This window comes from Eupeodes corollae, chromosome 2 (genome assembly GCF_945859685.1).
Source record: "Eupeodes corollae chromosome 2, idEupCoro1.1, whole genome shotgun sequence".
NCBI classification, from domain to species: domain Eukaryota; kingdom Metazoa; phylum Arthropoda; class Insecta; order Diptera; family Syrphidae; genus Eupeodes; species Eupeodes corollae.
The window spans coordinates 126,781,316-126,806,308 of NC_079148.1; the positions used below are offsets into that span (position 1 = coordinate 126,781,316).

Sequence of the window (24,993 nt, forward strand, 5' to 3'; positions counted from 1 at the left end):
AAAAAGCTTTTACTCTGTTTCGGAGCATTTTAAATTTAGCGGTTTCTTCTTACGTTCCTAAAAAACTTTATTTAAAAGTTCAAATAAACCTTTTTGGTTCAGCAAAATTATATCAAGACTGAAAAATGTCATAAATTAACTTAATAAAATTAAAAGAATCTTCAATTCATTTAAATGAACAGTTCAAACAAATTAGAATTGAATATGATTTTTTGAAAACAATGTATACAAGCAATATATCTCGTCTCCTTAATCGAATATTAAGAATAAGCCTAAGAGTTTTTGGTCAACTGGGATTCCATCTAGCAAGACTTATAATAATATGTTGTCAGATGATATTAATATAATTTGCAATAACTTCGCAACTTGTTTGTTTACAGAAATAAAAACTCTTAAGAAATTCTTTTTAATTTCTTAAAAATTGGTTTCGACTAAAAATCTCGTAAACAAAAATAGATTTTAAAATCAAACTATTTTCTTTTTATTCCTTCCCATGTTTTTTTGGACCATGAGCTCTTGAGGCTTGGTTCTTCTTAATCTCCGAACATGGTTTCTTATATTCAAGACGGACTTCATTTCAGAATTAGTATGACTTTGCAGTCTCTGGTTGTGCGATACAGCGTATTTTTTAACAACTTCTGTAACCATTTCTATTTGTAAGTCACGATGTAGATCGGTATTTCTTATGTACCAAGGTGCATTAACTATTCCACGAAGGACTTTGTTTTGGAATTTTTGGATGATTTCATTATTTGTTTTCTTTCCAAAGTCATTCCAAGGTATTTGGCCGTATTTTCGTAAGATACAGCTTGATTATTAATGATTATTGGAATATTGTTTATCTTTTTATTTGTAAAGTTTATATGTGAAGATTTTGTTTCATTAAGTTTGATACGCCATTTTTCGGTCCAAGCTCTCACTGTGTCGACGGCATTTTGTAGTTTTACTGCTGCCTTAGAGACACATTTGTCGGGTACCAAAATTGAGGTATCATCTGCAAAAGTAGCCATTATGGTGTAATTTCCAACTGGAATATCCCTTGTGTATAGTAAATACAGGGTTGGACCTAGGACACTTCCTTGTGGTACACCGGCTTCTATTTTCTTCAATTCCGAGTATTTTTGATCGTACCTTACCATAAACAATCGGTCTGGGATGTACGATTTTAATATTTCAAAGTACTGCCTGGGAAGATCCCTTTGCAGTTTGTACTCAAGTCCCTCATGCCAAACCTTGTCAAAAGCTTGAGCAACATCTAAGAAAATAGCTGAACATACTTGTTTTTCTTCTTATGCTTTTTCTATTACATCCGATATTCTATGAACTTTGTCTATCGTGGAATGTTTATTTCTAAAGCCAAACTGATGGTTTGGGATTAACCTTCTTTCTTCTATGATTTTGCTTAGTGTCTTCAGAAGCAGTTTTTCAAAAACTTTTGCCATAATTGGTATAAACGATATTGGTCTGTAAGCCGTCACTTCTGTAGGTGGTTTACCTTGCTTTGGTATGACAATTACTTCAGCAATTTCCCAATGGTGCGGGACATACCGGTGCTTAAGGCATGCATTTATTATATATTGGAGTTTTATGAAGGCTTTCAATGGCATTTCTTTCATAACCTGAGCAGTAATTAGATCGTAACCTGGTGATTTTTTATTTGGTAGTTGATGTAAACACATACTTTTTATTTCTTTGAGTCTTACAATTGGTATTTCACTTTCATCTTTCTTTTCAACAAACTGTAAATTATTTTCAGCCGCGTTTGAGGAGTATGGCTTAAAAACATTCGCCAGATGTTCAGCGAAAAGGTTAGCTTTTTCTTTCGGGTTACCGATCCATTTCCCATCTTGGGATTTCAAGCACGAGTTTCGTAACTGCGGTCTTTTCCGGCGCTTGGCTGCTTTCCATAGCGAAAAATCGGTTGAAGCACCAGTCGTTAAATTCCTAAGGAATGTACTGAGTGAATCATTTTTGAATTTGTAAATTTGTTTTTTAAGATTGTTGCTTATCTGGAAATCTTTTACTTTTTGAACAAGTTTTAACTAATTGATAAAATTTAAAAACATTTTCTAAAATGTATTTCCAAAATAGCACTTTTCAAATATCTCAAAAAAAAAAACACTTTTTTTAATAACAGAATAAAAAAACACTTTTTATGAATATCCTTAATAAAAATGTTTTCCTAGTTTATTTTAGTTTCAAAAATATTTTGTATGCTAGATTCATATACGTTTTTTGGCATTAAAATAGGTTTCGTCGAATATCCCACAAATGAGTAGATACAAATTTAAAAAAATTTGATTATGTCTCGTCCTTTTAAGACAAATATCTCAACCAAATTGTTTTTTTGCACACTAAGTTAAGGAGATTGTCTACCTTCGCGTTCAAATTTCGGGCCTACTATTCAAAGATGAATATTAAAGAAACTACACATGGTATTGGAATAATTTTGTTTATTTGATTAGTCAATTTTTCAACTTTAATAAAAAAGACTTTAAAAATCGAAAAATTTGAAAAAAGCTTGTGTCTAGACCTAACGAGATGTTTTGTAAGTAAGTAACGCTTCACAGATTCAGGATATCTTCTATAGTTTTCTCAAAATCGTGCAAACAGTTTTGAAAAACTGTTATAATTAAACATGATCGGCAGAACTTACAGTTCAATCAGCTCTACCATCAGGACCGTACAGCAATACATAGAGCGATTCCAAAATAGCACTTTTCAAATATCTCAAAAAAAAAAACACTTTTTTTAATAACAGAATAAAAAAACACTTTTTATGAATATCCTTAATAAAAATGTTTTCCTAGTTTATTTTAGTTTCAAAAATATTTTGTATGCTAGATTCATATACGTTTTTTGGCATTAAAATAGGTTTCGTCGAATATCCCACAAATGAGTAGATACAAATTTAAAAAAATTTGATTATGTCTCGTCCTTTTAAGACAAATATCTCAACCAAATTGTTTTTTTGCACACTAAGTTAAGGAGATCGTCTACCTTCGCGTTCAAATTTCGGGCCTACTATTCAAAGATGAATATTAAAGAAACTACACATGGTATTGGAATAATTTTGTTTATTTGATTAGTCAATTTTTCAACTTTAATAAAAAAGACTTTAAAAATCGAAAAATTTGAAAAAAGCTTGTGTCTAGACCTAACGAGATGTTTTGTAAGTAAGTAACGCTTCACAGATTCAGGATATCTTCTATAGTTTTCTCAAAATCGTGCAAACAGTTTTGAAAAACTGTTATAATTAAACATGATCGGCAGAACTTACAGTTCAATCAGCTCTACCATCAGGACCGTACAGCAATACATAGAGCGATTCCTCTCGCCATTCGGAATAATAGCCGTCCGTGACACCTGCGGCCGAGCCACGTAAATAGGCAGGGTGGGCTGGGTTTGAGGCTCGATATCTAGTAAACCAGCATCTTTTCGATCAAATCATTAACTGAACATGTAGATGTCCCCCTTAAAAGAAAAATTATTTTGTTTCGAATATCCCAATCTTTAGGGTTTTATGTTATCATTCTATTCTAAATCCAAATATTTTAAGTTATGCATAAAATGCTTCTAGTAAGGTGCATAGTAGGACAAACTTATTTATTGTGAAAGTTCAAAAATAAAATAGCTTATTTAAAATTTTTAAAAATTCTTTTGAACTTAAAACTTGGAAATGTACAAATTCTTTTTTTACCCTTATCGCTTAATAAATAATTCACTTTATATCTTTGTTTTTGGTTCAATTCCTTTAATTTAATTCCAAACTTCATAGAGGGCTTTGCAGAGTTTTAAAAAATTTCCGGCAATCATAACTTGAAATGCCGCATTAATTTAAAATGTTCTTATAGCGTTTTTTTCTCGTTCAAGATATGCGATTCCAATATACTTTTAAAATTACACAAATAAGTAATTTCACAGCACACTTTCTGATGCACAAAATTTCCATCTGATGAATTCAACATTCTGCATTTAAATTTTCTTTCATCTGCATTTAATAAAAATTGCTACCATAAGCCTTGAGTCTTACATTATTTATTCTTACAATCCCATTGCATTTGATGATGATAAACAAGTCTGGGTGTATGGTATATCATCATCAGAAAGTGCCTTCACTACTTTGCGCTTTCACAGCTTGTCGTAGTTAAACTCAGCATCAGATTGTTAATAATGCATTTATGTATGTAGCGTGTGCATTATTATCTGCAATTCCTTTGTAATTAATATTACCTCGTCTCGGATCAACCACAAATTGTAACTCTTAAGTGCATATATGTATAAACTTATGTATATTTTTATGTAAGCAGGCTATGGAAATAATTTACTTACTCTATGCCAAGTCAATTTATAATTCACTCAAAACCATCAATCTTATAGTTTAATTCATATTCAGAAAACCGAGGCGGCGTATTGTAAGTAAGGTAAATTGAATGTAGATCAGAACAGAAGCTTCTATCACGCTTGTCTTGTTTTTTTGAAATCGTTGTTGGAATGTATAAAAGCATAACTTACCACCTAAACAAATGAAAGAACCAACGGGAGCCCCCTTTCATTAAACAATTGACGGAAGTGGTACTTGAGAAAGCGCGTCGTCGTCGTCGTTGAAAATTTACTGTACAGTGTACATAACTTTACGTCATGTGCGCCTGCGCTATTTTTTAGTTTAGTTTTTGTTAATTTTTCTTTTTTGGTTTGTTCTTTTTTTTTAACGAACTGACAAACTGAAGACGGTTCTTATCGCTCACTTGTGATCTACCACCACCAAAGTGTGATCCTCATTTCATTTCAGAAGCGACAAAAGAAAATGTTTGTAATTCACTTTTTAATTAAACGAATGTTGGATATGTTTGGTGTTCTGGCGCTGCGAGATCTGTAGTCGGAGTCCAATTAAGAGTACACTTTGTTTTTTGTTGTAAGGTCATTAAAATTGTACTAAATTTAGCTGAATGATGTATTATTTTTTTGTTTTTTACTTTAAAAAAGAGTTTCAGGTAAAGTGATAGTAAGTTAAACTATAGTTTAAAAGACGTGTGTGACTTTTGCGAATGAGTCACTTGCATGACTTTGATTTAGTGGTTTTTGAAAAGTAACAGTATTCAGTAATATGTGAATGAATTTTTCGCTGCATGTGAAATTGAAAAAATTTCTCTTCATCACTTTCGCATTTTTTGGTGAAAACGATTTTTTTTGCAAAAAAACGGTCCATTAAAAATTAGAAATGTGTTTTAGAGATTTGTAACCTATATAAAACTTACTGTTAACTGTTTTGGAATAATGATACGATAAAGTGTAATTAAGTACATATTTCTAGTTAGTAAAATGTATCCATTATTTTAAACAAACCTCTGGAGCAGCTTAGTTCAATAAATTGCCAAACTTTATTGAATTGCCTTCTTGATCTAAGCACTGGTTCGTACTATTATAGCTTGTTTTGTGACATTGCTAAAAAAAAAAATTCTGGAACGTTAAGGTCTTAACGGATGCATGCATTGGATTTATAAAAAGTAAGTAGGGCAACCAAAAATATGTTCGAACATATTTTTTGTTTACATCATTACTAACACGAGACTGTGATAGAAATGCGTTTCATTGAAATCTTCGTTTTTTAAACGCCATCTCTTGGGGCATATTTTTGCATATTTCACTGAATATAAATTTTTTTTCATTATTCCTTTCAAAAGGCATATTATAAGCAATAAAAACAAAGCATTAATAGAAACGAAGAATGAAACGCAACAGTTGTTTTTTCGAAAATCTTTGAGTGATTCAAAACATACAGAGTTTGAAAGAGATTGATGTGGTGCTTTTGTTGGGGCAAATATACCCTTGTTCAAAATTCGCAATAAAAGTATTACTTTTTTGGAAAAATAAACCGAGCACACAATTCCTTCAGAAACAATCCTTCGCGAAAAAACAATTTGTTCACAAAAAAAAAACAATCGATGCAATCGAAAACAAAATAAAAAATCGATGTTTATGGGTTTCAATGGAAATGTTTCAAATGTTATCATCGGAATTTTTGATCCAGATGAAACGTTCGCTAAAGATACATTTGTATGAAATGTAGATTAAACGGAAATGATTTTAATAAAGACTCGATCTTACTTTTTTTATCAGATGCTTCTCCGTATATGAAAAAAGCGACAGAAGCTATTCAAGTTTTTTACCCAAAAATAATGCATGTTTCATGCCCCGCACATGGACTTCACCGAGTATGTGAAAAATTAGAAGTGAATTTGCTGATATTGACCGCTTTATAGCAAATGGAAAAAAAGTGTTTTTAAAAGCTTCATCCATTGTGAAAACTCTTAGAGACATAGAACCTGGACTAGAACTTCCTCCACAACCAATCAATTCGTGATAGGGGCCATGGCTCGAAGCGGTGAACTACTACTCCAAGCATTTTTAAAAGATTGTTCGAATTTCGTATGCTTTTTTTTGGTATCAAGTTATGGGTTTCTACTAACATCAATTTCGAAAATTGAATCACGTGGTTTATCGCTCAATACCAGCAAATAAATTATAAGTGATGTAGTGAAGACAATCTACAGCATTAACAGCAAGGCTGTGAAATCAGTGAAGAAAAAATAGAACATGTAATAGAAAAAAATGCTGGCTTCAAAAAACTGAAAATAATTGCAATGGCTTTGTCAGGAAAGAAATTCATAGCAGTTGAAGAATATACAATTGCTTTTTTTAGTTTTAGCATTTAAAATCGCTCCGATCACTTCTGTTACGTTGAACGGAGTTTTTTTGAATGTTCTTCGATCAAACAAACAAATCTTAATTTTCAAAAATTTTAGTGAAATGTTAGTTATTTACTGGAACAAAATTTTGCAAATTTTTTTACTGATCGCCAACATTAAAAAATGTCTTTTATTCAAAAATGAAATTGCTTAGTTTCCTTTTTTATTCGTAAATAATATATGTGTGCGAAGTTGAACTATTCGCCATTCAACACATTTTTTGGATGTTTTATGTATCTTCAAAATGATTTGGTGAAGAAGGAAATTTTCTATTATTTTCTAATAGTGACCAAAACGAGTCAAAAATCCTGTAGAAAGTGATCTTTTGAAATATAACAAAAAACTAAAAATTTGAAAAAAATGAGTCTTCAAAAAATAAACGCGTTTATAACACATCAAAAAATTACGTATGATTAATATGTGCAAACGTCTAATGAAAAGAGTCAACAGAATTTTGTTTTTTTTTTCACGCTGTGTAAATAATTCTTTTCTTTTCCCATGAGACTTTGCTTCTTCTTAATTCCTTTAAATGTGTTTAAGTCGCCATTTTAGTATTATCAAATTAAAAACTAAACAGTACCGAAAATAAAATTGAATGTAAAGAGATTTCATGCTTTTAACGGAATTTTATCAAAGCCTTATAATAAAAGACAGAAATATTGTTGAATGTAATCAAGATCAAGAGCAAGTAGAAACTTACAATTGGCTATGCACCATAAACCAATACACCCAATTTATTTGGCAGGTTGTCTGAGCAAAATATTGTTACTAATTTGATTTCTTTTGATACAAATCCAGAAGACTCCAGCAAGCTACTTTTAAACCTATTTTCCTTCTTTTTAAAAGCGAATAGAATTCAAATTTTAACAAAGCGAAGTAGTCCTAACCGCGGCTAATACAGATTCCGTGTGAAAGCGATCGAGTTTAAGCTCATCTTCGTTATCTAGCTCAGGGTCATCAAGCGGCTAACTAATATAACGATGATATTCTGAATGATAAGCCTTACATATCAAAAACTTTAAGCGATAGTGAAAACAAATGCAACGAAGCCGCACAGATTTCGACTAGTACTCAAGAATTTCCTCTTGTTTCTCCCCAAAACTTAGACCCAGTACATCAAGTGTAAGAGAAAGCCCAAAAAGGCACCGAAAAAAACGAAAGAGAAATGAAAATATGTGGAAAAGAAATCTTGTCAAAAAATTGAGAAACAGCGGAAAAGAATTCAAAATGTGAAGTGAGGAAGACACCATTCGAAATAAGAGAAAACTTAAATCTTCCTGTAATGACAAATGAAAAAATTAATTTATAAAGACCGAACCCAAATTTTTACATCTTATTGGGAATTAGAAGATTTGTCGAAGCAACGTCAATATATTACCCGTCCAGCCAAAATATCTTTATGTTCGTGAAAATAGTACAAGGAAGAAAAAAGATAATAATAATGCGGTTTATTTCCATCGCAATGGTGAAAAAGTAAGATTATGCAAAATATTCTTCAAGAGCACGCTAGATATTACCAACGGAACAATTCGTACAGTATTGAAAAACCAAACGTTGCAGCAAACAACTTGTTGGAAGATGATCACCGGGAAAAAATTGATCAATCTTTGAATGAAGGTGTCAAAGTTTTTATTGACAAAATTCCAAAGATCGAAAGCAACAATACAATCGACAGAAGTAAGTCAATTGCGGATATTCATAGGGACTATGTAACTGAGTGCAAGTCAGAAAAAAAACTTCGTTTATTATCTAATGTTTTACAAAATATTCACAGAAGATTTTCATATATTGTTTTTCGTGCCCAAAAATGATCTTTGCGAAACGTGCACTGCCTATGAAAATGACATTGCAGATGGAAAACCGAAACTATAAGACATTTACGAGCGCCATCTCATCGAAAAAGCAGTATGGAGAACCGAATAACAAAATGATAAAGAGAAAACATAATAACGACTCAATCTAGTTAATACACAGAAACCGTCACATTTTTATACCAATAACGTCATAATTCAACATACACTTCTTCTTAAGGCTTGCCATTAATTGCAACAGTGGTTTCTTTCTCATTTCGATAGAAATAAGGACAAAGGCCAGCGTGATAACCGCACCAAAAAGTCAATTGACTGATTTAATAGTAACTTTTTAATGGTTTGAGGATTGTATTCTCTCCTTGTTTATTGACGAAGCCATTTAACCAGAAATGAGCTTCATAACTAATTATCTTAACATGAACAAAATTGTTTGTAAACTTCTCCGAGAGTTTTGTTTTGTTTTTCAAAGTACATTTCCATAATTTTAAGCTGTCTCTTACCGTTAAATGACTCATGCGATAACTGAAAAGAAATTTCAACACAGTTTAACGTTCCCGATTGTCAAAACTTTTTTTTAATACCTAAAATCTGCTGTACTACCGAAAGATCTTCTATCACAAATATCCCTTGGTTGTTTTTTTAGGAATCCAAAACTTACCCGTTAGTAAATTGATTGCATTAAAATATAAATCCAGCGTAAACAAAAGAAAAAGTATTTAATTCTCCTAAACAAACAATTATCAGTCATCACTCATCAATAAGAAAAACATTTAATTATTCTTCCATTACCCAAGCTTTTACACTTGTCTTTTATCCACCTGCTACCATTATCTGATTGACTTAAAAAAAAAACCCACACACTATTACCCACAGCTTAAATGAAATGTAAGCTTCCCTAAGCAATATATTATAATATCCATGCATCTGTTGAAATGCCTCATTTATTCCTGTCAAAAAGAAAATTGAAAAGGAAATCCCTCTAATTGTTTGTCATACTTCGTCAATTGTTATAAGTCTAACTCTTTAAACCCTTGAATGTTTTGAACGATTGTCCGTCCCCATTTTAACACTTTCTGTCAAGACAAACACCACAAACAAACAAAACCACCTAGAACCAACCTACAATGCATTTAAGCACGTACAAGCTTTGGTATATGAGTTATGAGAATAACATTTATCCCAGTGACCTGGACCTAGATAAAAAAATGCCCATTTTAAGTGCATTAAAGGTGTGCTCTATTCACAAACAACCCATCAACCGCCTTCTTAGTTTCTTTCTTATATAAAATGTTAAAAATGTAAACTAACTACATACATAAATACCAACATATATACTTAAGGAAAAAAGAACCCAAATCATCAGTCATTGCTGCTCTATGGAGCTAGGAAAGTTATGACAGCAACAGCTTATTCAAAATAATTGTTCAAGATCAAGATGTAAAAGTTTCGAGTACAAAATAAGAAACAAAATAGCATCCAACAACAACAAATAGCTGAAGTAGTATAGAAGAAGAAGAACAAGAACAACGACATGACCGGAACTAAGTATGCAGTTAGACACTGCCTTGGAGTGCACTCGAAGACGTGATAACCATCTCATTATCGTTGAATTCGTTGGGACAACATTAGACAATGTGCATGATGCAGCTGGGGTTTTGCTATGCTATGCGATTGCAACTGCAACTGTGGCGGGCGATGGCGTTTGGTGTTTGGCGGTTGGAAGAGCAACTTAGAAATGGAACAAAGTGGAGTCATTTTTATTTCAGAGGGGACACTCTTGTCATCTTTATCATCATCATTGTCTAAAGCCTAAACGTTTCACCATCATTGCATCGCGCAAACATGACTTCCAGGAGCGGAGTATATACACCATAGTCGTCCCATCAGCCAGAGCTATAAGGCTTTTGCAGTGCAGCGCAGAGCATTGTGCAGTACAGTGCAGTGCACCAAAAGAACAACCAACGAAGAACTAAACAATTGCCACCATTGACCTATACCAAAACGACTATATGCCAATCTTCACTACTTTCTCTGATCTTATAGAGTTGGAGCCATGGATGGAGGATGATGCCTGATGATAATGATGATGATGATCGTCTCTACCATTTGTTATTAACTTTCTTCACCACCAGCTAAAGCAGTATCAAGTATTTTGCAAAATTTCAAGGCTTTTGTCGATGGATCAGTGGATTTAATTTTGTTCATATATTTCTTTTTATTCTATACCATCAAGGTGGAGCCGGAGTTTTGGGTCTAAGTCAAGGAATTAGCTAAAGATTTTCAATCTTTATTAATGGTTCCCAAAGGCATGATGATATATTAATATGAGTCTCGAGTCTTAACACCAAAATGGGTGGTCACCTGAGATGATTCCTTAAAATATCCATCATACATCGCTGAGCAGTTAAAAGGTAAAAATAGTTAAAGAAAAACAGAAGAAGAAGAAGAAGCCAGTTTTTATGGAGCACCAACTAACCATCAGAAGCAGAGTCGTTCGTCTTGGTCGTCGCCATGTTAGAAGTTATAAAACCACGATTGCTTCCTAAACACCACGACAGACGACAACAACGATGTTAAAGACAGCAAAATTCTGTTAGCCAGATATAGTCTTGGGAGCTATGTATTGGAGTGCAAGTATGTAGGGAGCTGTGACCTTTGAGGAACTCGATTTTTGAGTAGGTTTTTGCATTAAAGTCATAAAAAACCAAGTGTAGGATGTGGGATGTGCCTTTACTTGTATACCTACTTATATAGACCGTTAACCGTTTGTTTTATCATGATGAGTAGTGATTTTTGATATTTTCTTCTTTTTTTTTGTTGTTGTTTCTTGAAAAGGTTTGAATTCTATAGAAAAGGTGGACTGGAATGTTTTTAATAAAATAAAATGTCGGTCTGAAAATCCTTTCCAGCACCCAGCACAGCCTCAACTATTTTTGTTTGCAATAATATGAAGTTGAGTAACAAAATACAAAGAATCTTGTTGGTATGCAATAAATTAAATGAATACTCTAGACTTTTAAATGAAAACAAAACAAGAAAACAAATAACTTGAAGTAGCATTGTAGTGAAATTCTTCCATTCAATGGTTTTATATACAAGTTTGATTTTCGAAAATTAATAAATATAATTTCTGAGCTTAGAATTTGTATAAAATATCAAATTTGTTATCATAGATCTACCAAAACAAAAATAAATACAGGAATGAAATGTGATTTTTTATTGCAAAACAAAAGAGCTGAGGTTCGAACTTAGTTATATAGATTTTTTATTTAATGCTCACAGATAGAACGTCTCTTGCACGATATTCGTAATAATTTTTCTAATGCATTTTGAACAAGGCTTTAATGTTGATTTAAAAAATTCGATACGTATTTTATATTCATGTTTTACATTTTGTTATGGAGGAGTTCATGTAAGAGTCCTAAATTTCTTGCGCTTTGTTCGTGACTTCAAAGACGAAGGATCAAGTCCCTTCGCGACAACAAAATAAATTGGCAACACCTGCGCAAAAGATGAAATACAGCCGTCTCGCTCATCAGTCGCTTTCAACTACTAATTAATCTTTGTTTATTCTATTTTTATACGTATGATTCTTGTTTTGAAATTACTAATGGCTGGTTGTGGCTCTTAATTCAAATTAATAGTTAACTTACTCCTGAATAAATATTAAAATTGTATAAAGTGCTAAAAGGATTGTTTATTATAGGAAAAATAATAACACAATTAGTTGCAACAATAACTTCCATTCCTCCGCGTGTTTGAAAGACTATATTTCATACTTGCTTGCTTTTTTAAAAATATTTTTGTGAGTAATCTTCTAAAACAATTGTGTTTAGTTTATAGGTTTAAATAGATGTTGAATATTGTAGCCATTTGGTTATTAGCCTGTCCCTATTTATGTACATTATAAAACTAACTGCTAGACACCAAATCTACAGATGAAAAATAAGTTTTAAGTTCTTAAACAGTTTTATAAACTCAATCAAATAATCAATCAATTACTTGTGTATTTTTACTGCTTTAAAAAAATCTTTAATCCATAACTGTCCAAAAACGTATGCTGCTCATTTAATCGTGCAAGAAAGAAATTTTAAAATTGCTTGAATTTGATTATAAATTTTGTATGAATAAGTTATTATCAATTTCCGTTTTTATCGCAAACTTTTCACTTTCTAAGCCCAAAAATTCCCACACTAAAAGAGAAAAATAATAGAAAATTAAATAATTTCCATAATAATAAAAATTTAATAACTTATTCTGCAGTTATGATTAGTGTGACTACAAATGATATAATGATGATTATTTTGACGATGATCATTAATCAATTTAAAAATGTGTGATAAACTATAAACATTTAATGACCTTCACTTTTAATAAACACTAATATTAATTCTCTTTCTATATAATATCATCGTTATAGGCATCTCATGAAAATCTCAGAACCATCATCTTCGCTATATCAGTGCCGCCTTGCCTTTAACCTCCACCCATTGCCAATGGCTACAAAATGGACATCAATTATTATTACGACGTAAAACAAAAAAGTTTTTCATTATATACTTACAGACTTTCTCTAGTCAAATTATATCGCGTACAATTAAATTAACTCTCATCAAAAACCAACGATATACGAATAAGAATCTCTTTACATTCCCCTTGATTTATAAAAAAAGCTCTTAACGTTACCAAATACAAAAGAGGACAAAGTCACCGGAATAGCTTCTGAAATTAAGTCAGACTATAAGTAGGCATATCAAATCGGAGACTGAGAGAGATAATGCATGACCTGAAGTATTTTTGGTCTGTTCATTTATTTATAAGTCACTCTTTGATCGCTGTCCGTAGCTTCCTTATGAGACTTCGTTTATGATACTTAGTCTGATTCCGGGATTAAAAATAAACCCAAAAGTCAATTAACCTAATGAGTTTCTCTATATTTATACATTTGAACTTTGTATGTGATGTTTATATGATACTGAACACCTACTCGTACCTATACGCTTATCTCAACACCACTTCACGAAGTCCACCGCCATCTGTTGTCTGATTTATAAGAGATTACAACCGAAGATAAAAGTTTTGCTTCTTAAAATTAGATTATCTGAGAAAAATCGCTAATGGCATTTGATGATAGTGCGAGAAAATCACCAAGATAAAGAATCTTTGTTTATGTTTTTTTTGTCCATCTTCCATCGATTAGGTAAGTTGAAGCCGAAAAAAAACTTTAAGCTAAATATTGTCTTTCGCATAACAGAATATCGGATTCTTTGGGTGGTTGATGATGATGATGTCTAATTAGGTCACATTATTATATGTTTTCAGGGGTTTTTATGAGCTCAAAAGGTCTCATACCTGACGACAAGCAAATTAATTAGTCGTAAATTCTTTGTTTTGCTTTTGTTTACTCTTTTTTTGATTTGGCCATGTTTCCTTTCTATTTTTTGTTTTAAACGGTTTTTAATTCTTAATTGATTTATGGTTTTCTTTTTCTCATCGAAATTTAAGGTGCTTAAGGCTTTGTGCTACATTTGGTCATAATTATAAGGTAGTGGCTAGATAATTAAAATTGAAATTAAACAAAAAAAACACTAGTAGCAGACATGTATAGGATTTAATTTGACAAGCTAAATACATATTGTAGCCGAAGTTACTTTCAGTTTGATGCCCGTCATTTGATTTAATTCGCTGAGAAAGTGTTAATTGATCCCCCATCTTCCATCATATATTTTCATAAACTTTTAAAATATTCTATTCTGAAATTCTTTAATAAATTGCCTGTGTCTGTTCCGGGTAGTCTTTATGTCATAAAAAGACTTTAAAGTAAACTCAGTAGCCATGCTAATATATAGAACGCGCCCCTAACTCAAATGAATTTAATATTTAAATTATCAGGTGGCGCTACAGTCCTGTGTGAAGTAGGGCCTCACCCAACAAACTTCTCTATCTAGCTTGGTCCCAAGATAGATGTCCCCAGTTTCGCGTTCTAAGTTTGATGAGGTTACTTTCCACTTGTCTGCGCTAACCGATCCGCGGCCTTCCTCTTCTGCGCTGTCCTGTGGATGTGGATTCGAAGACTTTCCGGGCCAGAGCATTGGTTTCCATGCGCTCTACGTGACCCAGCCATTTTAGTCGTTGGATTTTTACCCTTCTGGTTAAGTCTTTGTCGCTGTACAGCGCGTGCAGTTTGTCGTTCCATTAAAAAACACATAATTTCATCCTAGTAGAATATTTCTCTGCTTTTGTTTTTGTATTCTTCTTTGCTTTATAATATAATTAAGTTTTTCATATGAACAATTTTATCCGTTACCAGTATCTTACCATAATTTAGCAATAGCCATTATAGCAGCATTTACTTGAACCACAACGATTATGTTAACGGAAAAGGTGCATACTTTTAGGGTTTGTTTTATAGTTGCCTACATGAAAACTAAAAAATTTTGACTTGATCTTTTCTCTAAACATTATCACTAAGAAAACCCCTACAAGTTAGCAAGTTTTCTGAAAATCAATCAAAATATTTTTTCAGCTTAAATGTTTGTAGTAAAAATCGATTTTATTTACAACGCCCTAATTAAATTCATATCATTATTCTGCTTAGTTTAAAATCGAGCCTAGATAAAAAAACAAGATCAATTTCAAAAAAAAGCTTCTTAATAGTTCAAAAATTTAAAATTCAATGTAGCACAGAAAAAATTGAGTCTTCCAAACCTAAATAAGACAATGACATACATTTTAGACTCCATTTATTTAAAAAGAAATTGATTTGAGTCGTATTGTAGATAACTTTCCTGAAAAAAAGTTGTTCTTATACCTTTTCTTTAAATAAAAAATATTTTGTTCAAACATAAATTAAAAAAAAAGAATGTTCCCATCAAAATAAAGCATTTCGAATATTTTTTTTTTTGACAAACCTTGCGACCGGTTTTTGTTTTCTGTGTAAAACTGTAGTTAAATTTGTGTAAGACGTTTTAGAAGCTCGTAAATTTTGTTATGAAATTTTGAATTTTTAAAGATTTAACTTTGAATAAAGTTTACCCAAAAATATTAAATTAAAAAAGAATATTAGAAAATTGTACTGGTATTTTAGCAGTATCGTTTTAAATCCTTGGCTGTGCCACTTAAAAGTCTTTTCACAGGTACTGCCTCTTGCAAGGAATTAAAAATCTTACAAGAGTATTTCTTGTCATGAAAAGTGTAGATTCGAAAACAAAAAAAGGAAGGTCCCCTTCATCCCTGACAACATTTCTCGTACACCGGAAAATTTTAGAATTGTAAGACTATATGTCTGGTTCTTTAATTTATTATTTTTCTTTTTAATTTATTGAAAATATTTAACATCCAATCTTGACAAATGAAGGTTGGGACCATACTTTGTTTTCCAATAAAAAGTTTTATTGTTAATATCAAAATAAATATATTTTTTGGGGAAATTAAGTTATATTTATTTCATTATTCAAAGGAAAGTTTGCCATTAAAAATGAAAAACAAAACTATCGAAACGGCCGTCACGACTGCATTGAATGCACCATCCTTTAAATGAAATTTTCCATCAACAGTTCGCTCATTAGAGTTTGTCTGTCCTTGATAACTTCATAAGTTCCATCTTAAAAAAAACCTTGGATTGATTTTTAAATATTTGCAAAAAGTTTATCTTTGCTCAATTTTTAATTTTCTCTTCGAGAAATAATACCATCGGAAAAGTTTTCTTGACAAACACCTAACTATCAACTGTTTGTTTTAATAATTTAAATTTTTTTTGGAAGCGTGTTCTATTTTTTAGTGTTGAAGTATATGTCACTTGTCAAATGTCAAGGGATGATAGCTTCAAAAGAGACAACTGACTTTAAAGCGCGGTATTTAAAATAAAAGCATTTATTGGAAATCCTTTAAATATTTAGGTAAAACTTTTTTCAAAAAACTCTTAAATCCTTCTTTGAGTAATTTATATAAAACTCGTAGCAGGTAAATTCTAGAAAAATATCCTTATTTTTATTTTTTGAAAACAAATTACATTTTAAATTAAGACAATTTTGTACTTATATAAATAAATTTTGAGTTAATAAAATCCGTTGGGGAATAGTTTGGAAGACCACTTAAATACAAAACTTTTCAATAACTGCTGAAAGAAATTTATAAACAAAAATTAATCATAATAAGATGGCACGATAAAAAGCATGTCTTAAAATGTTTTAAGCTGATACAAAACAATGAAATAAAAAATTTAATAAGATTATTTTATAATGATACGTATTTTAACTGAATATTAATTTAAATAGCTGTTCACATATACAAACATTTCATTTTTTTATACGCTTTACCCTCAAAACGAATCAAGATTCAATATCATTGAGAAACAAAAATGAATTTACAAAAAATATATTTGTCCACAAGTTAATACAAAAATTAAGTTATTTTTCTTTAAACCTTAAATTTTAAAGCCTAAAACGTACAAAATTACTTTTCTCAAAAAAAGACTCTTAAATAAAAATTAATTCTTTGGTCCCCCTTGAATTTGAAAAAAAAAACTTTTTGAAATGGAGATTTACTATTATGATTTTCGTAAGGCTGCTTTCAACAATCTTCTTAGGTCAGCCGACTTTCAATTAAGATGCCTCCACTCAACATAAGAGTCCCTTACAAATTGGTTTTATTAGATTCTCTCATACTGTATTAAAGAATCAGTACTGTTCTCTTGTAAAAAAAAGAGGTCCGTAGCCTTAGAAATCCCCTTAACAAGCTTTGAAAGATCTTTTACAGTCCAAATCTGATACCGACCACAACAACTATCTTCTCGCCTATAATTCTTTCTCTGAATCAAAGGAATCCCTTTATAACCAATACCTCAAACAAATAAAAAATAACCTTCTTTCTGATGCAAGGACATTTTTCAAGTTTATAAATGTCAAACGAAAATCTGATGGGTTTCCATCTTCAATGAGTTTCTCCAACATAATCTCCTCAGATCCAACAACCATATTAAATCTATCTAATTTAGCAAATCGTATACTGAACATCTTCATAACCCTGATCCTAACTTCTTTAGTTATTTAGATGGTTGCACTCAAACCTCTCTTTTATCTTTTACAATAACTGAAGAAATGGTACTTGCCAAAATCGTAAGCCTCAAAGAAAACTTTAACCCTGGTACTGATGGCATCTCAGTTGTTCTAAAAAATGTATGCATTCTCTGTCAAAGCCTTTTCCGTAACTCAGTTTCCAGTCCCATACATACAACTTCTGGCGTTCCACAAGGTAGTCACCTTGGCCCCTTTCTCTTCGTCTAATCTGTTAACGATAAAAATTAAAAAAGTTGGGTGGCGCAACAGTCCGTTGTTAACCAGGGCCTAGTGACTTACAACTCTCAACCATTCCTGTGTGCGAGTACTGTTATCAGGAATGGAAGGGACCTGCAATTTTTGGCCGAATCCGAACGGCTAATTTAAGAAAACACTTTTTTATGACAAGAATTACTCTTGAAGGATTTGTCACTTGATCGAAAAAGACAGTACCCGCGAATATCATTTTTTTTTTGAAATTAGGGTGGTACATGCAGGGATCGAACCCAAGACCCCTTGCATGACAGTCGAACGCACTAACCATCATGCCACGGGTACTTCATCTGTTAACGATGTCTGTCTTAAATTAAAAAACTCAGACATCCTTATGTTGGCGGATGGTAAGAAAATGTTTAAGATTATCTTAACTCCACCTGATTCCTTACTTTTACAAAAACATCTTAATATCTTTTTGGTCTAGTGCATGCATAATTTCCTAGAGTTGTTAGCAAATGTTCTTTTCGCGCAAACAAATCCCATCTCATTCCCGTTTTGACCAAATTATTAATAAAGCTAATAGATCTCTCATTTTATTAAGAGATGGTCAAAAGAATTGTCCAACCCCTATGTAACTAAAGCGTTTTACCTTTTACTAGTCCGTCCTCATCTTGAATATGCATGCCAAGTATGGTTTCCCTTTTAAGAAAACCAATCACTCAGAATTGCAAATGTTCAAAGACTTTTCGTTCGATTTGCCTTAAGTGGCCTCCCCTGCGAGGATACATCCAACTTGCCTCCTTTTGCCGATCAACTAAAACTGATAGGTTTTCGACCCTTATTAGACGCAAAAACGCTGATATCTTATTTGCTCATCAATAGTTAATGGGCAATATATATTCCCCAGCAGTCCTGAGTGATATTCATCTTAACACCAACCCTTGAAATCTGCGATCTGTCTCCCTTTTCTATATCCCTCACCACCGCACTTATTACGGGCACTTTGAACCAATGTCCAGAATTCTATTCCTCGACTTTAACATTTCCAAATCCCATCTGAAAGAAACCATTTACTTTTCCCTTTTTGAGTCCGCATTTCTCGTCCCTTTTAATTTTAAGTCTAATAAAATCAAAATTGTAAGTTCTTGTACATTAAATAACTTATATTGTGGCCTTATGGCCCGCATCAATTAATGTTGAAAACTGATATCAAGTTTTGAAAACGTCAAATTTTTCTCTCTATTTTCACTTTAAGAAAATTTGCAACTTCACTTTTGCGAAATAAAACATCAATTTCCTTCTTTTTTTTACTCTATTTCACAACTTTATTTGTAAAATAATTTTTTTTACGAAAAATAAATTTGTCACCAATTTCTCTCATGTTCAACATAAAAGTATAAAAATAATTTTTGTGTTTTTGAAAATAGTTTGTATTTTATTCGCATTTCGTTCGAAATAATATATTTTCTTTTACTCTTATCATAATCAAAAAAAAAATTAACTTACATGTTTTAAATATAATTTATATTTCCATTTTTAATAGCAAACAAATAAATACTACGTTCTAGGAAGATATACATAAAATATTATTTTATTACTACAAACTACTATACAGGCATTTTATTTTATTTTTATATAATTTGTATTTATGTATTTTATATATTTATGATATACAATACGTGTTTAGGTTATATATAAAATATATTTTTTTATAGTATACTTTTTGTATTTTGTTAAATTTTGTTCAATTTTTAGTTTTCAGTTTTTTTTGTTTAAGTTTTTTTTTTATTTATTTAAAAAATTAAAGCAAACAGTTTATCGTAACGCCAATTTTTATATAGCGATTTTCACAATTGCACTTTTTATTTGTTTTCATCAATTTTTGTCCTTCCTGTTTTTATTTAATATTTTACCAATTTATTAATTTATTTTTGGAGGAGCCACAGAAATATTTATAGGCAAGAAATTAAAGAAAAAATATCATTTCATTTACACTTAATTTAAATTTTTAATTTTTATAACTTAAAACAAATAAAATAAAAATATAGAATAATATACAATTATTGTTGTCAGGTACATCTATATTATACAATGATTACCATTATTTTGTTTTGTTATTTAAATTTAATTAGCTGCATTGTTGTGTACAAGACTGTTGGTTTTTTTTATGTGTTATAAAATTATATTATTAAAATGGAATATTTTTAACATTTTATTATTTTGCACCGACATTTGGCACTCGAGAAAATTATACAAAAAATATATAAAATATATACATTATTTATTAATTTTTCATAAATATCTACGATTATGACAAGACAACTAAAATTAAACAATTTACTTTTTTTCTTTTATTTATAATATATTTATATACTTCCTTTGTATAAATAATAATTACATGATACACTATATATAAAAGATTTTCCTTAAAAGCCTACTTCATGCTTTTGTTTTTTTTTTTTTTAAATTGAAATAGTATATAAATATTTTGGTAACTCTAACAGCTTTTTTGCGATGCATTTGCATTTCGTTTTTGTTTTTAAAATTATTATAAAAATAGTTACGTTATTTGTATAGTCGTCTTGGTCGTAAGTCAAATCAATCGTTGGCCATACAATAACCAGAATATGTTTGAATGTTATCCTCAAGATATGTTTCACCAGGTATAACCCCAGAATTCGTATGATGACTCGGACAACGATGTCCTTTGGGACATTGACACAATGCATTGATATTAACTTCGTCTAGAAATTCTTGACGTTTTCTTACTGTAAATAATTTACAAGGTTCTTTTCGTTGACATCTTATTCGCTGTAAAGAAAAAATATAACATTTTGATTAGTTTTTATTGCTTAAATGATTTCTTTAACAGACAAAATTCTAACTGATTTCAAAAACTGTATCTATCTTTATTATCAATGTGAGATGCCTCACTTTTAAGACCAAATTTAGTTATTCAATATTTATTTTCGATTTTTGACTACAAAATTTGCTCTTGCTCGATCTTTAACAGATCTAAATCTGCTATTGTTAAATGAATTAAAATGAAAAAATACCAACAAGAAAATCAATTGATTTCTGTTCCAACCCAAATTCACCCAAGTTTTACACCTGAAATTCTTCAAAATTTGAAACTTTAAGCCTCCCAAAGTAAAGCAACCCTTAAGTTACCTAATTTTCCAGCGAATAAACTTTGTCATGTCTAAAGTTTTGTGAATTACGAATATTCCCCGAAAATTCTCATAACTTTCCTTACTCGTGTATTCGAAGAATTTTTTAATGAAGCCCTAAAGCTAAGTAAGATTTTGTCATATTTTCAGTTAAACCGCACAGCAGTAATTTATCAATTCCCTTTGACAGCGTTTTTGAATGGAACTTAATTTTGAAAGTGTTTGCCCTCACCGCGTTCCAGAAATACCTACGTCCTTAGCGTTCCTAAAATTCTTTCTAAACAACTCTAAGTCCTAACTTTTGTCAGTTATAATGAATCTATAATTGTATGTGTGGAAAAGTTAATTAAAGCAATACACGAGATTGAAAAACCACACATGTGAATCTCCTTTTGGATTCACTTGAAACCCAAAAAAAACTTAGCTATATCTTTTTGTACCATCATTTCTATTGCCAATGATCATCACCATTGACAACAACAACAATAATAATGAAAAAATCAAATCAATATCCAATCAATACTTACAGTTAATGGCGAACATGCAAACAGATAAGTATATCCATTGATGCCATCTGTTTGGGGTTCCCGCTTTGTCAGGTATGTAACTGAATTGCGAGGACACCTGCAGTGAACAATTTGTTCGGTTACATTCGTTTCCGCTGAAGTTGTCAGAGTCCATGTGTAGTCCCGGAAGTGTCTGCAAAAAGTGATAGAATTTTGTTTTCATTATTTTTTATTTCCTCGATTTCGGATTTCAAAACCTTTCCCAAAGAGAAAGAAAGAAACAAACAAACATACCTGCAAACTGGCAGCTTATGTACAGGATTGCATAATTTATAGTGCCTTGTCTTGTCGACAATTGTATGGCCATCCTCGATTCCCAAACTACTAGGACATCCGCCAATAAAGGGAATCTCCTTTGGCCTATGCCCATTGTGGCTTGAGTGTCCTGAATGCCTCATATGTGTACCACGATTCGATGCCACCGCTGATGATGATGAAGATACAACTCCTGTTTTATAGATGTTGCCACTGCCGCTGCTGCTGCCACGATGTACCACTATTGGCATTGGGAATTCATTGTCATGAATTTCAAATGCACCAATAGCACTTTCGGAATCATCACCATCGACATCGCCATCGGCTCCACCGTTAACGCCGCCACCACCGCCAGTGCTATCGTCCAGCATCACATCATCCAAATCTAGTTCATCTGAATAAACTGCACCAAGTTTCTGCATTAATTTCTTAAAGTGAATGCTCTCGAATTTCCTACTGCTCTCGTTGTAGTCAAGCAGTCGCTTGTGCTGCAGAAGTTTTTCACTTTCGTAATAACTGTGGAATTTTTCGTGCCTCGAATATGAATCTTTGTGATGTAAAATTACATTTGGTATTCGATTCAAATCTGAACATCGACATTGTCGTTCTATCCATGGTGTTTCGTATAGATCGATTTTTGAACAGACTGCATTTGGGGCACAGATGGGTAGATCTTCTTCGGACTCCTAAAATTAGATTGCAAATGAAAAAGAGAAGAATTTCAATTAGTATATTGTGCATACTTTAGGGAGAGAGATGAAAACTAGAAAATATTTTTGCTCGGTATTACAGTAGGTGTAGAAAGTTTTGTTCTAGATATATACAAATTCGTATTAATTGCCTTAAGATAAACCAAGAAGACTTTAACTTTATTTTTTTTGATAAATAATTTAAGGACAACAGACCATGGGAAGATGGTTGATTCATAAGACTTTAAGCGCAACCATTCTGAAAAAGTTGACCAATTCAACTCATAAATTGAAAACATAATTTTTAATAAGAGGTATTTATTTTTAAGTTAAAAACTGCCTACATTTTAAAAAGGTAATAAATTCGAACAAATTCAATTCAATTGGAAGAAATATTGTAAAAACAAAATTTTTGGTACCATATAATTTATAATTCTTAAATGTTGTTATAAAAGATTGCTAAGGTGAATCAGATATAAATACGTTTTTTTTTCAACAACCTCCTGACTTTTTAAAGAATTAGATATGTCTTAGTCATAAAATGGAAAAAAAGTAAAGGACTAAATACGCTTTCATGAAGTACTTTTTTAAACTTAGATTTAAAATCTGAACCTTAAGTTGATAGATAGATTTTAAACCTTGAAACGTATATCAAATTAATGTATAACCAACAAAGCCTAGTTATTTCTAAATCAAATTTTAAAAACGGCCTACAGTAAATTTGTATCTTCATTTTCAAAACTTAGTCCGAAAAGATCTCTTAAGTCAATTAGAATTATATATAAATTCTTTTTTTCATAGATAAGTTTTTCCCAAAAAATTAAAAAAAAAAGTAAAGGATCGTAGACTCTACCTTGGGGTACACCGACTAGGTAGAAAATTTATTCGTTTTCCTTAAAGCAAAAACTAAAAATGTGGAAGATTTATTGAGGTGATCGATGGATTAAAAATCTTTACCCATCGATCAAATTGAGTTAAGTATTTCTTTATAGAGTTTAAGGAAATACGAACAATAAATTTCGATCTACATTTAAAATTATGTTTGTCGAAAAAAATCTCTAAAGTCAATTAGATATAAATACGTTTTTTTTTTCAATAATCTTCTAACTTTCTAAAGAAAAAAATATGTCTCGCCCACAAAATGGACATACAAAATTAGACTATAAGCTATACTCTTCCATTTGTGATATTTTTAAACTTAAATCTAAAATCTGAATCTCAAGTTGACAGATGGCTTGCAAATCTCGAAAAGTATATCACATTAAATGAAATGCCAACAACGCTTAGTAATTTGTTTATCAAATAAAACAGAAAGGTCTATTATCTACATTTTAAATTAGAATTAACATATAATTCTTTCTTAAATGAAATCCGGAATGATTCTTTAAAAAAATGAAAAAGTGAAGGACCTTAGAAGCCTTCTTGTGGTACACCGACTTAAAGCATTGAATAAAGATGTTAAAGACTTGAGTTGATCGATAGGTTGAAAATCTTTATCCATCCATCAAATTTATAACCAGAGTTTAGTTTTTCTTTAAAAAACAAAATTATGATCTCCATTAAAAAAAAAAATTGTCAGGAAAGATCGAAAAAGTCGATCATAAATATAAATCAGGTTTTTTTTTGTCTTAACTTCATTAACATATATCCATTTGTCCTTGATTTTTATTTAAAATCAAAAAATCATTTCCAAAAAAACTTACACCTGCTACACATGCACTGCCCTCATTCTATTATAATTCAAAGAAAGCAGAGAAGATCAGCACTTGCCTCTTCTTCTCATAATGAAAAAAATAAGTATAAAAATAAATCAAAAACCTACAATAACCTAAAATTGAGGGTATGTATTTTCTACTGGTGCATATACGAATATAGTAATAAACCCTCCATATGTTTCGATATTAAGAAAAACGAAAAAGACGAAAAAAAACACAAAATTCTTCATGGGAAAATCAGATCCTATTCCATGTTCAATATCCTCCAGAAAAAAAAATAAAGAAAAGAAAAGATCAACAGAAAAAAATAATAAAAATTGTCACCACCTGCGAGCCCATCGACCTAATCAAAAAAACATAAATCTTCTTTTTTTTTTCTTCATTTTTTGATAGAAAGAGCATATGGTAGCATATTGTATGTTTAAGGTACATTTGATCACCCTTCTTGTATTCATATGAAAAATATAGACTAAGATACTCGATACATATCACAGCATGAATAATAATTGTTTGCTTTATTACCAGTTTTGGAGAAATTTTCAAGAAAACGTTTGATCCCTAAAAATCAACTTGGTCTTAGACATATCAAAATTTTGGCGACGACGTTTCCTGAAACCACAAAAAATCTTATGTCATATACACAAAGTGAATAATAAAATTGATTTCTTTCAGCGTTTGCATTAAAAAATTTAAGTTTCGAAGGAATTAAGCATATTTCGCTTATAAAAAGAAAAACAAAATGTAAAGGACCTAAGGCACTCCCCTG

The 24,993-nt window shown here is 31.1% G+C and overlaps 2 protein-coding genes across 2 annotated transcripts in view; one reads left to right on the plus strand and one right to left on the minus strand.

Moving 5' to 3' along the window:
• Positions 1-24,993, plus strand: part of LOC129948296 (elongation factor-like GTPase 1) — a 220,269-nt gene that overhangs the window by 139,786 nt on the left and 55,490 nt on the right. The window lies entirely within an intron of this gene.
• LOC129948298 (protein giant-lens) overlaps positions 19,342-24,993 on the minus strand; it is a 38,039-nt gene continuing 32,387 nt past the window's right edge. Inside the window, exons 2-4 of the mRNA XM_056059251.1 lie at positions 21,803-22,509; positions 21,530-21,701; positions 19,342-20,643 (exon numbers count right to left, since the gene is read on the minus strand). Of these exons, the coding sequence (XP_055915226.1) occupies positions 20,431-20,643; positions 21,530-21,701; positions 21,803-22,509 (1,092 nt within the window). The 3' untranslated portion in view covers positions 19,342-20,430. The remainder of the gene's footprint in view (positions 20,644-21,529; positions 21,702-21,802; positions 22,510-24,993) is intronic.